Source organism: Mesoplodon bidens (genome assembly GCF_964165515.1).
Source record: "Mesoplodon bidens genome assembly, chromosome: 14".
Classification (NCBI taxonomy): Eukaryota; Metazoa; Chordata; class Mammalia; order Artiodactyla; family Ziphiidae; genus Mesoplodon; species Mesoplodon bidens.
The window spans coordinates 30,930,974-30,946,209 of NC_138170.1; the positions used below are offsets into that span (position 1 = coordinate 30,930,974).

At 38.2% G+C, this 15,236-nt stretch overlaps 1 protein-coding gene across 6 annotated transcripts in view; it reads right to left on the bottom strand.

Moving 5' to 3' along the window:
• The window catches only part of ANTXR1 (ANTXR cell adhesion molecule 1), a 293,533-nt gene that overhangs the window by 254,627 nt on the left and 23,670 nt on the right, over positions 1-15,236 (bottom strand). For all 6 annotated transcript variants that reach the window (XR_014017420.1, XM_081253940.1, XM_081253943.1 and 3 more), the window contains exons 2-3: positions 12,730-12,801; positions 8,074-8,145 (exon numbers count right to left, since the gene is read on the bottom strand). Coding sequence is in view for 5 of the 6 variants with exons in the window: in XM_081253940.1 (XP_081110066.1) it covers positions 8,074-8,145; positions 12,730-12,801 (144 nt within the window). In the remaining variant the exon portion in view is untranslated. The remainder of the gene's footprint in view (positions 1-8,073; positions 8,146-12,729; positions 12,802-15,236) is intronic.

Sequence of the window (15,236 nt, forward strand, 5' to 3'; positions counted from 1 at the left end):
TTATATTCATAATAGCTTTTATTATTAAATGAGAAATAATAAAATATAATAAATTTCAATTCATAAAAAGAGATGAAATAAAAGATAAGCCAAAGGAAGGAATTAATAGTAAAAGAATAAAGTAATGTAAAACAATTATACGAAAGAAAACTGAACAAATCTGAGAGAACCCATTGAGTAATTTGAATGGGGCAATAAGAGACAAAAATACTTTACATGAATGTTGGAAAAGGGATATAACCACAGATACAGAAGAGATTTTGAAAATTAAAAAGTTATGTTATAAAATTAAAATATCAGCACACTGGTAATTTCTACCACTTCTCAAGGTAGTAACTACGATAATAACAATAGTCATACAAGATTTTGAGATAACTGTCAAATAACTTCTTTAATAATGGTTTAGGCTTAGTTGGCTTTCCTTTGATATGTATTAAACCTTGAACAAGCTTACATTTTCTGTATTACTTTAGATATTCCATAGCACATGAAAACATTGCCAATTCATTTTTCTAAACTTGTGTAATCCTTATTGCAAGCCTGACAAAGACAGTATAAAATGAAACTCTTGAATATTCTTAATATTAAATATTAATAAGTGATATATTTAGGTTTATATTAAATCAAATCCAGAAATATAATAAAAGAGCAAACCATGATGAATAAAATTTATTTCAGGAATTTAAGGTTAGTTTCACATCAGGAAATTTTTTGATTTGAAATTTTCACATAGACAGGGCAAAGGAAATAAAAGAAAGATATAATTATCTTTTTATGACAAAAGGGCATTTAATGAAACTAACATTTCAGATAAAAATGTTTTAATAAACTTGCAGTTGAAGAATCATTCCTTAATATAGTAGATAAAAAACTCTATGAAGTCAATATCCAATAAAGTACATAATTGTGAAACACAAGTTCCATTAAAGTTTGAAAATTTTAGCCAATATAATAAGATACCCAAGAAGACACACCATATACAAAAATAAACTCAAAATGGTTTAAAGACCTAATTAACATAACACCATTAAACTTCTAGAAGAGAACATAGGCAAAACATTCTCAGACATAAATCGTACCAATGTTTTCTATGATCAATCTCCCAAGGTAGATTAAATAAAACCAAAAATAAACAAATGGGACCTAATCAAACTTAAAAGCTTTTGCACACCGAAAGAAACCATCAACAAACTGAAAAGAAAACCTAAGGAATGGGAGAAAATATTTGCAAACGATGCTACTGACAAGGGGTTAATATGCAAAATATACCAACAGCTCATACAACTCAATATCAAAAAAACAAGCAACCCAAGATACCTGAGAAGTTATAAAAGATATAAATATTAGAAAAGAGGACAGAAGTTATCATTAATTATAAATAATATAACCATCTTACTAAAAAACCAGTCCAAAATTAACTGGAAAAATATTAGAATTAATATAATGTTTCATTAAAATGATGGGATAAAAAATAAATCTACAAAGCAATAATTTCCCCCAAGCCAGTATTTCTTAACTGTTCGGGGGGTGTAGGCCTGTTGTGTTGCAAATTACAATCTCCCTGGTTTGCAAATTTTTAAAAATAATTTTATGGAGTTCAATAAAAGCCCATGGATCCCAAATTATAGGTTAATTGCTTTATAGTGAACAATAGTTTAGAAAATACAACAGAAAAAAATTCATTCACAATGGAAGCAAAACTTTAAAATGTCTAGGAATAAACTTAGTGAACACTGTATGAGACTGAGCTGAAGAAAATCTCAAAACCTCATTGGGGGATGTAAAAGAGAAGTGATATATCCTTAAAGAAGAAAATCAATATAGTAACAATGTAATGCCATTTTGTTAAGGTTATTCTGTACTTTTCATACAGTTCAAGTGAAAACCCCAGGAATATTCTGGAACATTAAAAAAATTATTGAAAATGCATGTGGTAGGGAAAAAGACCCACTAAAGACTAGCAGATTTTCACGCAGGATTAGAAGTGAGAAAAGACTTGTCTTCCAGATGTTAAAACTAATTAAAATAATGTGGTAGTAGCATAAGAACAGACAGAAATGCAGTGCATCAGAACAGAAAACCCAGCAATGGACACAAGTCTATGAAAATGTTTAACTTTTCAAATTGGTAGTAAAGGGTTATCCAGTAAATGGTGTTGGAAAAACTGCCTAAACACTTGGAGAAAAAAGATGGATCTTGGCTTCATACCGTACATCGGATTAATTCTAGAAGTAATAAACTAAATATAAGAAAAAAATTATAAAAAATACTGTAGGTAAAGGTAGTCATAAAAAGGACAAACAATAGCAGCCCAATCATAATTATGAATACTGATGTTAAATTTCTGAATAAAATACAGAAAACAATTCAGTTCTATATAAAAATAATAATATATCACAACCAAGTGTAACCAAATATGCATATGGCCCAATATTAAAATATCTTTTGTAATGCATTTCTCTGTATTAGTAGGTCAAAGGAAAAATATGACTTCAATAGATACCAAAAATGCATTTGATTAAACTGAATATCTATTCCTGTTTTCTTCTAAAGGAAGAGTTGGACTTCCTTGACATGATCTCATTTCCAAATGATGAAACATTAGAAGTATTTCTATTAAGATCAGGAAAAAGACTATCCAAGGAGTTTTTAGGGAATCATGTGCAGTAGGTAACACTAAAATAATTTATTCTATTAGTACTTAAATTAACATTAATCCTTTATTATGCTAATGAGGAAGCCTAAAAAACTTGTTACAATTTTTCAATCATTTTGCAAATTGATGAAGCTAAGAAATCTTGAAAGAGCAACATAATATGATGCAAAGCCCATGAGTTGGACTGAATCCAGAATCCATAATCAGAATACCAGTTCTGCCATTTTTATTCTTTGATCTTAGCAAGTTATCTAAGCTCTCTGAATCTCAGTGTCCTTATCTGTAGAACTGAAGTAATAGCAGGCTTGCTATAGGCTACCTCTTCTGTGGATTATAATAAAAAGTATAGACAAAATGAAAAAAGCAAACACAATAAAACTCTGAAAAGCAAAAAATGCAGGTGGATTGGAGAGTTAAAACCTGGAGAAATAACCCATACGAGGATGAATTCCAAATTTTTTTCTTCATTTCCCTCGTGGCTTTAATCTGAGGGTGGGCCTCAGTCACATGGCAGTAGCCTGGGATGTCGCCTAAAAGCTAAGAAAGCCACCATATTTCTGGCCCTTGGGAAAAGCAGCCCCTGTGGTTCAAAGAATGTGGAGGAAATCCCATTTCTATTTCTCTCTTATGACTCCTGGCTTTGCCCCAGGGGTGGCCTCAGTACAGAACTGCATGCAGCAATGTGGTGACCAAAACTCCAAGAGAAACCCCACTTTTCTTGCTAGAAGACTTGGAGGGCAGGGGCCTCATTGAGAAAATCAGTGTGTGGGGAATCCTGGAGAGGAGAGAGCTGGTAAAGGGGATCCCTCTACTTCTGTGTACGAAGCTGTATAACTCCCAGGATCATCTCTGAACTGCATACGTACAGGAGACACCCAAAGCAGCTTAGCAAAGACTTTGAAAACTGAACCAAAATCAAAACCACAGAAGACAAGATAGAACCTGTGATCTGAACCTAGCCAGGGTGATTGTCTACTAAAGCAAACAAACAAATCAACATTCTCTATAGGATTTGAATACGACTCAGAGTCTCAACAACATGATATTAAAAACTTTTAGAATATAATCTAAAATTGCTTGGGGCTTCCCTGGTGGCACAGTGGTTGAGAGTCCGCCTGACGATGTAGGGGACACGGGTTCGTGCCCCGGTCTGGGAAGGTCCCACATGCCGCGGAGTGGCTGGACCCGTGAGCCATGGCCACTGAGCCTGCGCTTCGCAGCGGGAGAGGCCGCAGCAGTGAGAGGCCCGCGTACCGCAAAAAAATAAATATATAAATAAAATTGCTTGACATACAGATCACCTAGAAAATGTGACCCATTCTCAGGAGAGCAGACAATTAAGATGCCAATCCTGAGCTATTGGAATTATCAGTTATAATAACTGAAGTTATTATATAATAGGAGTTATAATAACTATAATCTATGAGGTAAAGGTAACACACTTGAATTAAATGGAAAGATAGAAGTTCTCAGCAGAGCAAAAAAAATTTTTTAAAGAACCAAGTAGATATTTTAGGACTGAAAAACACAATATCTGTAATAAGAAATTCAGTAGATGAGCTAAACAGCAGAATGGAGATGACAGAGGAAATGAGTCAGTTAACATGAAGACAGAACAATAGAAACGATCTGGTATAAAGAACAGAAAGAAAATTGCAAAAAAAAAAAATTGAACAGAACTTCAGGGACATGTGGAATAACATCAAAAGGTCTAACATGTGTGTCACTGGGGTCTCAGAAGGAGAGGGGAAAATGATCAGTGCAGAAAAAATTATTTGAAAAGTTAATGGCCACAGATCCACACAATATGGTGAAAGACATAAATTTCTAGATTCAAGAAGCTCAGCAAAGCCCAAAGAGGATAAACTGAAAAAAAAAACAGAAAAAAACAAAGAAACAAACAAAAGTGTGCCAGGCACATCATAATCAAACTGCTGAGAACTAAAGATAGAGAAAAAAAATCTTGACAGCAGTTAGTGAAAAATGACACTTTACATATGAAACAATAAATCAAATGACCACAAAGACCACATTAGAAATTGAAGTAATAATGGTTATATGGGAATAAATAAATGCTATGTAAAGTGCTTAGCAGTTAAAAGACACAAGTGGCAGAGGTATCATTAGTCTAATTGTAATTCCTCTACTGCATCTCAACACAACATAATTATTTTCCATTCTGTTTCTTCAACCTTCCCATGTTTTCCCCTGTGTGGATCTGATCCCAAGAACTGAATGCAAATGTACTTTTGATATACCCCAAATCTTTTGCTCTTGTTGAAATGAGAGTCTCTGCTAATTCATGTCTTGTTTTTGAACGAGATTTTAAAAATTCTGTGTCTCCTCAGTTACTACATAGGTAAAATAATGCATCTTTTACTGTCTTATAGGGATATTATGAAGATCTAATGAGACATAGAAAAAAATATAAAACTTCCTGTGACCAACTAAACCACTGAAAGTCATATATTTCATAAACAGTAGCAGGTTGGAAGTTCTGAAAGTCTAATTCTTTACACCAATTTCATGAGAAACTATTTTAGAGAGAGCTGGCTTGCCTGCGTCTTTCCACAGGCTGACAAGGTTGGGGATGGGTCAGTGAACCATGGTCATGCTTTGCCAGCTGACCCACAGATTAGGTCAAGCAGTCACCACGTGAAACTCATTCAGCCTTATATATATATATATATATATATATATATATATATATATATATATATATATATATATATATATATATATATATACACACACACACACACATATATATATATATACACATTCTTTACATATTCTTTTCCATTATGGTTTATCACAGGATATTGAACATAGTTCCCTGTGCTATACAGTAGGACCTTGTTGCTTATCCATTCTATATATCATAGTTTGCATCTGCTCCTCCCAAATCATTCAGCCTTTAGCAAGGTATTTCTGGCTGTTGTTTGATGCATATTCATCCCTTAATTATTAAATGCTGCTTCCAGCAAAGTAGAGATTCCAATCCCAGTCTTCTCCTTGGCATGGGATACTAGGAGTAGTGAAGTTAAGGTATAAAAAACTAGATTCAAAGTAGGATTCAGATGACTAATTTGAACTAGCATAACCAAAATGGGTCTGAAAGACTCGATGTTCTACTAGTGTTTATAAATCTGTGACTTCCCTCCACCTCTCCAACTTCCCAGAGGCTGTGAGCAGTAGCACACAAAATATCCACAGGGGATGTGTGAACTTGGTCTCTTGCCAAACTTTTAGGTGCAGAGCGAGTGGAATCAGCATGAAGCAGCACTAGGCAGCCTTGGGTTGTAGGAGGATGTGAAGAATGGGTGACAGAGGAGTTTTCTCTGAAGAAAAGACATCTCTGCAAATGTATGACTCAGATATTATCATATATAAAGACTGAGAGAGATTAGGAGTCCTGCATGTAGCCCATAGGCTAGAGACACTGTGTCAGAGCTTCTTAAAATCCTTGACCCTATAGGAGAGGGGTGAGGACATTGTTAACTGCTCAGAGAGAAAGGATGGAAAGGATGATTCAAGATATTAAAAATAGCCAGACTTCCTCTGTCTGACTCTCAAAGAGAACCACGGTAGAAGGACGTTGAGACTCGATCAAGAGTGAAAAGACTTAGATATAGCTGTCGTTATTGCCTGTTTCATAGAGATCCTTATGAGGATAATTATGAGAAAATTATGCCAATAAATATTACAGGAATTATGACACACAGTTGGATGGGCCATAAACCTTATTCTTGTACAAATTTTTCTTGCTCTTAATTTTAGGATCATTATGAAGCAGCTTGGAAAAGATTGTGTACCAATATTTTGATAACCTGTATTATAAGTTCTTGATGTCTTTTTTCTTGCATCTCTTTTCTACCTTAATGCAGGTAACTTATAAGGAATCTATGTAGCTTGCGTTTGAATGACTTGAATATACTTTAGTTCCACTTTGATTTGACACAAAGAAGCACTAATAGGTCTCAGGTATTGCCTGTTTTATGAGCCTGAAGTCCACTGTAAGAAGAAACCCAATATCAAGAATTTGAAACAAATTAACTTGTGTGGAAGGAATGTAAAGAAAACGTTGGGTGGCTTGGCCAGAGCATTGTTAGAACAGCGTGTTGAATTGTAAAAAAAAATTTTGATGTTCTGTTTCAATTTTCAGTAGCAGATAAATGTGTGTATAGAGGATCTTAAAAAAACATCCTTGGCCAATACTGAAGGGAAGTCACACAGGCTTCTTGGGCTTCATGAGTCTCTGTTTAACAGCAGGTGGAGTGGATAGAACGTGCAGCCTGCATCTAGAGTGGATGCTGCTTGGTATCCTTAGGAACACGACAAGGCCTCAGTTTCTCCTTCCGTTAATAAGGAATAAGAAACCCTTGTTTTTAAAATGGGGTTTCAGTGCATGTCAAATGGCATGCATGCATATAATAGATACTGCTGAAGGAGTAACAGGGTTTGAAAACTTCCGTACGGTACAGAGTGCTCTTTTTGTTACAGATGGGGAACAAAGACATGGAAAAAATGGGGACTAGCTCAGACGTGCTGTGTGAGTGCCAATTCCAGAAAACCTTACTCCATCCTGTTAGTCCTATTCTCATTTCTAGAAGAATCGCACAGAATAAAGTCTTCCTGCCCTCCCTGTACTTGCCATTCTTCCCTTCCTTTCCCCAACATGTCCACATAAGTTGGCCAATAGTCGCACGTGTGCCCCGCCCTGGGGCCTCTCTCATGGGGACCATACCACTTTTTAAAAAGTGGACAAAGCATCATTAACTCAGGAAAAGTGTCATCTCCAATATACCATCCTAGCTGTGAATAAATGACGTGTCTCTGTTACTGCTAATTTTCCTCTACAAGTGGTAAAACCCCAACTAATGTTTTTGTTAAGCTAGGTCTAACTAATCCTTTTCTGTCAACAACATTTTCCCATACCTGATTCAAATTTCTTTTAATTTTGTAGTGCCATAAACCCTCCCTTTCTATTCGCTGCCTTAGTCATTATGGATGATAGTATTTCAAGTTCTTACTTCTCTCATAGCACACTTATTATATCTCTGAACACTTAATCCACAAAATAAATCTAATTTAAATAAAAGAAAATATATTCCCTCAAGAATTTGGTTTGCTAACATTTTGCTCCAAGTTAGCAGACTGAGTCACCAATCAAAGGTAAGATCTACCTTAACGTGATTTAGTCATTTATAAAATTTCACTGACATAAGGAAATTCTATCAGAGTCATCCCAGAGTAAATTAACAGATGGGTCAATGCGCAAAGTTCAAGGCATAAGACAAAAGAGAGAACTATTCAATTAAAATCACTGCCAGGTCAAAGCTGGCAGTGGGGCACAAATATCAGAACTATTCAAGATAAGATGGGTTTTGTAATGATGGGGTGGGGGGCATCCTTACCTGTCTTCTGTTAGCTTCATTAGGGTTGTTCCTTGAGTAGAGAAGACAATAAAGGACATTCTTAGCTGTGGACTGGAAAGGAAAAGCAATTCTATTAGGGCAGAAAGAGAGACTGTGGAATGCCATTCGCTTCCAGGCTTCCCCCCTCTTCTTCTCTTTATATTACGGCTGCCAGAGCTGCCAACCTTCAACCCAAAGGGCACCTTCACAGCTGGTGTTGCAAGTAGTCAGCCAGCAGCTGACTTGAAGCTGTGGACCAAAGAGAAGACCCACTTTGTCCTCCTGGAGGCTGCTTCTGATTTGACCACCACTCAGTGAGTGTGGGTCACAAGTAAGAAAGCTAAGACTCATCACTTTCCTCTGCTCTGTCTGAAGTATGCCCCTAGAAGACCGGTTTGCATGCTGTCTATACAAATCAGGATCCTAACAGACAACGTTTGATAGTGCCTCCACTGTAGTCTGGTGTAGCCTCTACGGACCAGGGTGTCTCAGGCCATAGCAGCTTGATGCCATTAGCCATTAAGATTATACAGTTCATTTTACTCTAAAAGTAGGATCACCATCAACTTTTAACTTCTATTTGGCTTCCCAAGGAGGTTACCCTATAAGGAAAGCATGTGCTGATGGGCCACAAGACTATCTATTCTACTTGGTAGTTAAACTTCTCATGATTAATGAATACATCGGCATGGTCTTTATATGGCGGTACTTGGGAGCTTTGCCAATGTGAAATCCACACTCTGAGAGATAGATCAACTCTCAGCTGAGGACAAACATGTTTTTCGGTCTGCAAGATAGACTGTCAGACTACAGTGGATTCACCACTGGAATGCCATCCTTTGGGGCTCTCTCTAAGTAGCCAGATGGTTCACCCTTCATAGCATCAACCTATTTCTTCATGATGCAGTAACCTCCGATACCTGACCTGGCTCCAAATCTTATATTTCCCACTTCCTAAAATGTTTCCCCAAACCTTCCCCCTTTTCCTGACAATAGTCATTGTTTCCTAGCTGGTGACCTTGCCTCTCATCATTCCAATTCATTCCTCACACTGCTTCCAGGATTATTTTCCTAAAATATAAATCAGATCTAGTCACTCATCTGCTATCAAACCTCCAATGGCTCCTAATTCATCCAAGATAAAGTCTACATCCATTACCGTATGTCTGATGCATCTTCAGAAACCCCTTAGCATGGTGTGTAATACTTGGTAGGAGCCCAAGCAACACCTGGTGAATTGAAATTGGCCTTTTGAAAAAGACCTGGGCTCCCTGTCCATGGCACCATGCTGCCTTTTACTACCTCACTAGTGCTGGGCCAAGAGGACACCACATCAGAAATGATAATAAAATCATAATTATCATGATAATATAATAATGGCCAACCTTATCAAGTATTACTATGTGCCAAGCACTACTGTAAGTGATTTGCATGTATTATTTCATTAAACTTGTAACAACTTTATGAGATCATTACTATTATTATTCCTATTTTCCACGAAAGGAAACTGAGACCCTGAAAGATAAAATTATTTTCCCAAAGTCACACAGTGGGAGAGTGTTAGACCTAGGGCTTAAAACTAAGCATTCTGATTCTAGAACTTAGGCTCTTAACCACTATGTTATACTGCCTCCCTTATATAGAGTTAAGCTTTGGAAAGAATGAATTTGAAATGCAGGAAATGTAGGTCTCCAAGGGGTAATTGGTATATGAATCTGGGCTGGAGACATAATTTGGGAGTTCTCAGCATACTAATGTGAGTAAAATTGTTCAGAGTATCAGCAGGGAGAAGGGAAGGGAGCCAAACCAGAACCAAAACCAACATTTAAAGGCCTGGCTCCGGGCGGGGGATGAAAGGAGAGCCAGAAGCCAGTGGAGGAGAGAATTTTAAGGAGAGATAAATCTGAATCCAGTGAAACTCCTCTACCCAGCAGAACAAGCACTGCATGGCTCTCAATGGATTTGTCCTCTAGGGCATCACTTAGGGAATTTGGTGAGAGCAAGCAGGTCGAGGGTGGGGATGAAGGCCAGATGGGAGTGGGTTAAGGAATGAATAAGAAGTAAGGATATGGAGATGGTGAGTCTTCAAAGATATTTGAGTGAGAAACTGGTAAAGAATTAAGGTAGCATCTATAGGAAGACATGATCAGGAAATTCATTGTTTTTTTTCAGATGAGGTTATGTCTATTGATAGTGGAAATGGAGTCAGAGGAAAGGTAGAGAAAAATATAAGAGAGAAACAAAGACCTGGGGGATATTGGAGACAATGGGATAAAATGGACTACAATGGAAGGACAGGCTTTAAATAGGAGGGATACTTGAATCTCAGAGACAATGGGAAGGGCATGCATCCATCTTTTAAGAGGAGGATTGGAATAGGAGGTAATTCCTTGCTTGCTGTTCTCTGGGGTCTTGGTGAAATAGGAGGTGAAGTTCTTTGCTGAGAGTGATGGGTGTGAGGTTCAGGTTGGGGGCTTCAAGAAAAAGGTGAAAAGTTATATTACTGATTGAGCAGGTATCGTGTGCCAGGCACTACTATAGGCCCTGGGGCTGAAGCAGGCAACAAAAGACAGACCCTCCTCTTGGAGTTTGCGTGGCAGTAGTGTCTTGGTGCCACACTTTGAGGAGGGTCCATGGCCAAAGAGGGCCAGAGGAGACAATTAAAGGAAAGTGCCTCGTGGTCTAGATTAAGCCATGTCAACTACTCTGGTCCTCAGTTTCTTGGTCTATAAAATGAAGAGGACTGGATTAAGGGCTCTCTTAGTTCCCCCAACTCCTACCTCTAACGTCTTTGAATCTAAAATAGCAAAGTGTCTGGAGTTTCCGAAGGAACTGGGGAAGAGAAGTGTTGCATGCTCACTCTTAGCCAGGTGCTGGGCTAGTTGCTTTGCACACTTAGCCAGGTGCTGGGCTAGTTGCTTTGCACACTATTTTCTCGTATAATTTTCACATGCAAACTAGGGTTCAACCTAGGTAAGTAAATTGCTATGGTTGCCCAACGGAGCTTGGATGAAAATCCACATCTGTTTAACTTCAAAGCTTTTTCCAGGAGACTCCTCTGCTAACAGAAAACCATTAGAGGAAAGAGAGACATAGCAGATACTCTCAAGTGTCTGGAGGCAGATTTGTTTTATATCACTCCAGATGGATGAGAGTGTAGGAAAGGACATTATGAGTCAATGACAAAAAAGACTCTTATGGAAAATGGAATTATCCAACTATTGGGTTGTTTGCCTCAAAAGGCAGCAGTTTCTCACCAGAGCTATTCAAGCTGGGGGTTAGTGAACACCTCGGAGGATAGCTTGGGAAGTTGTTCCTTTCAATTCTAAGCTTGTACAATTCTCTTAACTTTGTTTTTAATACCATCCATGTATTTGTTTCTCTTCTTTTCCTCTACTTTTCCCGCCTGTCTCCTCCCAGCCTCTGTTTTCTCCCTTCATCTGGGTGTAGATGCTTCCTGCTGTAGTTTCCAATTTTTGGCATAACAGAGAGGACACCTCTTAACCCTCTCCCTCCAATCAAGTGGTGGGTACATGTTGAGACCAGTAAGTGAATTTGCAGGGAACACATTTGTCATGACCCTGGTCTCAGAGGACAACTTGTCTTCTGAGATTTAAAAAAAAAAACACAGGGCTTCCCTGGTGGCGCAGTGGTTGAGGGTCCGCCTGCCGATGCAGGGGACGCGGGTTCGTGCCCCGGTCTGGGAGGATCCCACGTGCCGCTGAGTGGCTGGGCCCATGAGCCATGGCCGCTGAGCCTGCGCATCCAGAGCCTGTGCTCCGCAGCGGGAGAGGCCGCGACAGTGAGAGGCCCGCAAACCGCAAAAAAAAAACAAAAACATATTCAAAGAGGAAGTATATGGTTACTCACATCAGCTGGAAGACTCTACAGAGGCCATCAAGCAGGGTTGGAGCTGCTTTCAAATTTACAATGATCAAAACAATTTCACCAAAGACCTTGACAACTGGCTTCAAGCATATCCATTACTGCTATCACAGCTGTGTTGTCCTTTGGAGGTTGCACACAAGGAGGGTGAAATGACCTCCTTTCTTTTACTAGTGGGTGTCTATACTTATTAGAAAGTAGGACCTCCAAGGCCCCTGCAATGTGTATAGTGACAATGTTCAAAACTGCATTGTCCTTCCTTGGAAAGTGGTGTCAAGAATGCTCAGAGGATTCTACCTGATAAGGCATATAGCCAGGCTGGCCAACCATGGCGGTTTGCCCAGGACTGAGGAGAGTTCCCAAGATGTGAAACTTTCAGTGTTAAAACCGAGAAAATCCTGGGCAAACTGGGATGAGTTGGTTACCTTACACCTTACAGCCTCTACATATGGGTCCAGCCAGAATGAGCCAATTGCCCCAGCATGATGCACTGTGAAAGAAAATGTTAACGATCCTTCTAGAAGGATGTTATTTGACAAGAGAGGGAGAAAGTTAAAATGTTGGTCTTATAACCAAATCAGGGTCCTCTTGAAAACACGAAGCCAGAAGTTATTCTAATATGTGGCAAAGATGAAAACAAAGTCAAGTCTCTCTTATAAGATCTGAGAGTCTACCTTTGTCAAAAAGCATCCCCAAAGTGGTTAATGATTAGTAGAATAGCAAACAGGCTGGTTTTACTCATGACAGAGAACTACTCATTATATTTCTCACCTGATGAATTTATGAGCCAACTGTTCCACGAAGTAATAGATTTCATTCCAGTGGTGCAGCACACTTCCTGATCTAGGAAAATAAAACAGATGTGACTTAATCAGGTGTTCATTTGTCTTTACCTTGTGTCATATAGTCTATTACTGTACTTTTGACCTATCCTCTAACTGGGCTCATTATCTGAAATTTCCATAACTTTGGAAATTATTTAAAAGGATGCTTAGACTTAATGTTAGAATTCTGAGAAATTTTGGTAAAGAACTCCCTTCACTCCACCTCCTACTCCTTCCCACTCCATTCCACACACTCATACGCTAAAAACAAAACAAAAGAAAAGAAAACAAAAAACCCTGGGCCCAATCAGATTCACAGTTTAGTTTCATATCTTTAAGAAACAGTTATTTTTGTGCTCTTTAACTGATTGCTCTGATTAGAGAAGAAAAATGATTCCAATTCACTTAAATGAAATTAGCACAAACTAGGTGCCCAAATAGACAAAGATAAACAAATCCCCCTCCTCAAAAAGGAAGAGTCCAAATTCATTGGCAAATACACATTCAAAAATCTGTAAATAAAATATTAGCAAACTGAATCCAGCAGGAATCCAAAAGAATACTAATTAATTAATTGGTATTTATTTCAGGAATGTATTGATAGTTCAACATTTAAGGATATCTAATATAACTAGTCATACTAATAAATAAAAGAAGAAAAATGATACAGCCTTTCTCTAATAAAAAGAGAGAAACTTTACTGAAAAAAGAGGGAAACTTCCTCGAAGACAGATGGGATCATAGCATTTTAGATTTGGAAGGGGGCTTCTTTATTTCCCAAGGTTGACTTCTGGACTTACTACTGCTTCAGTTCAGCTTCTAAGTATTGTTCATAGTGCTCGTACTTCAATCTGTTGCATTAACTTCACAGTAAGTTTTTCTATTCTAACCCACTCTTCTGTAGCTTTGATGTTCTTTCCTTTCACTTAAGGATCTGTTTCAGCTGAGCCTTGCATTTCTGCCTGTCATTCTAATAATTCTTGAGGTTAGAGTTTGCTCCTTTGATTCTGACATTTTGTACTGCAAACATTTTCCACTGTTTTCAGATTACTTTTATTTTTTATGCACTCATGTATCTTAATTTTAACTTCTAGAGAGTTATTATTATTTTGTCTTGGTTTCAGACTATTTTATAGATATTTAAGATGACTTTGGGCAAAGCAGATTTTAGGCCTTCCTTTTCCTGATGCAATATCTTTAGGAATTCTCATTCTGGTTGAGTGTATTCCATCTCTATGAGGAAAATTTAGTTTCTTCTGCCCCATATCCAGAAATGATATGTCTGTCTGACCTGAGCAGAAGTGATACAATATGTTATGGTCATGTGCTGAAAGGTTCCGTAAAATAAGGATATCTCATGTTCCTCGAGTTAATCTATAACTTCAATTCTAGGAAAAATTCTGAAAGGAAGTTTTGTTAAACTCAAAAACTGACTCCAAAAATGAAATGAAGATTACAGTTCTAAAAGTAATCAAGGCAATAATGAAAAAGAACAAAGTTGGAAAGTTTTCCTATCACATATAGTGGCCCTATGTGTATGATATAGAACGGCAGAAGGAATGGAGTAAAATGGAGAGCCCACACCTCGATGTATGTGAGGTCTCTCTATACAGTGAAAGCGGTGATTCAAACTGGGGAGGGAGAATGAACCCTTACATAAGTGATGCTGTGACAAGGGATTTATAGTTGGAAACAACCAATCAGATCACTATCTCATACCAAATGTCACCCTGGATGTATTAAAACCTAATGGGAGGGGCTTCCCTGGTGGCGCAGTGGTTGAGAGTCCGCCTGCCGATGCAGGGGACATGGGTTCGTGCCCCAGTCCGGGAAGATCCCACATGCCGCAGAGCGGCTGGGCCCGTGAGCCGTGGCCACTGAGCCTGCACGTCCGGAGCCTGTGCCCCCCAAAAAAAACCTAATGGGAAAACACAACTTTCAATCCATTGAGTGAATTATAGAAGGAGATTTTTGTCATCATGTTAGTGAAGGGTTTCTTTAACCAGATACAAAAAGTAGGAATTGTTTTTTAAGAAAAGAATAATTTTGACTATCTGAAGGGTCTAAATTCTGGATGACAAAAGATACCATAAATAAAGACAAGAAGAGAGTGAGAGGGACTTCCCTGGTGGCCCAGTGGTTAAGAATCCGCCTTCCAGTACAGGGGACGCGGGTTCGATCCCTCATGGGGGAACTAGCATCCCACATGCCGTGGGGCAACTGAGCCGCTCTAGTGCACTGCCACTAGAGAGAAGTCCACACAGCCACAATGAAAGATCCTGCATGCCGCAACTAAGACCCGACACAGCCAAATAAAACAACAATTAAAAAAAAAAAGAAAAGGAGTGAGAGAAGATGTCTGCAACAAATAAAAAAGGCGAAAGATTACTGTCCAGGATATGTAAATAGTTGGTACAAGTAAATATTAACAAGGCAAACAATAGAAAAATAGAC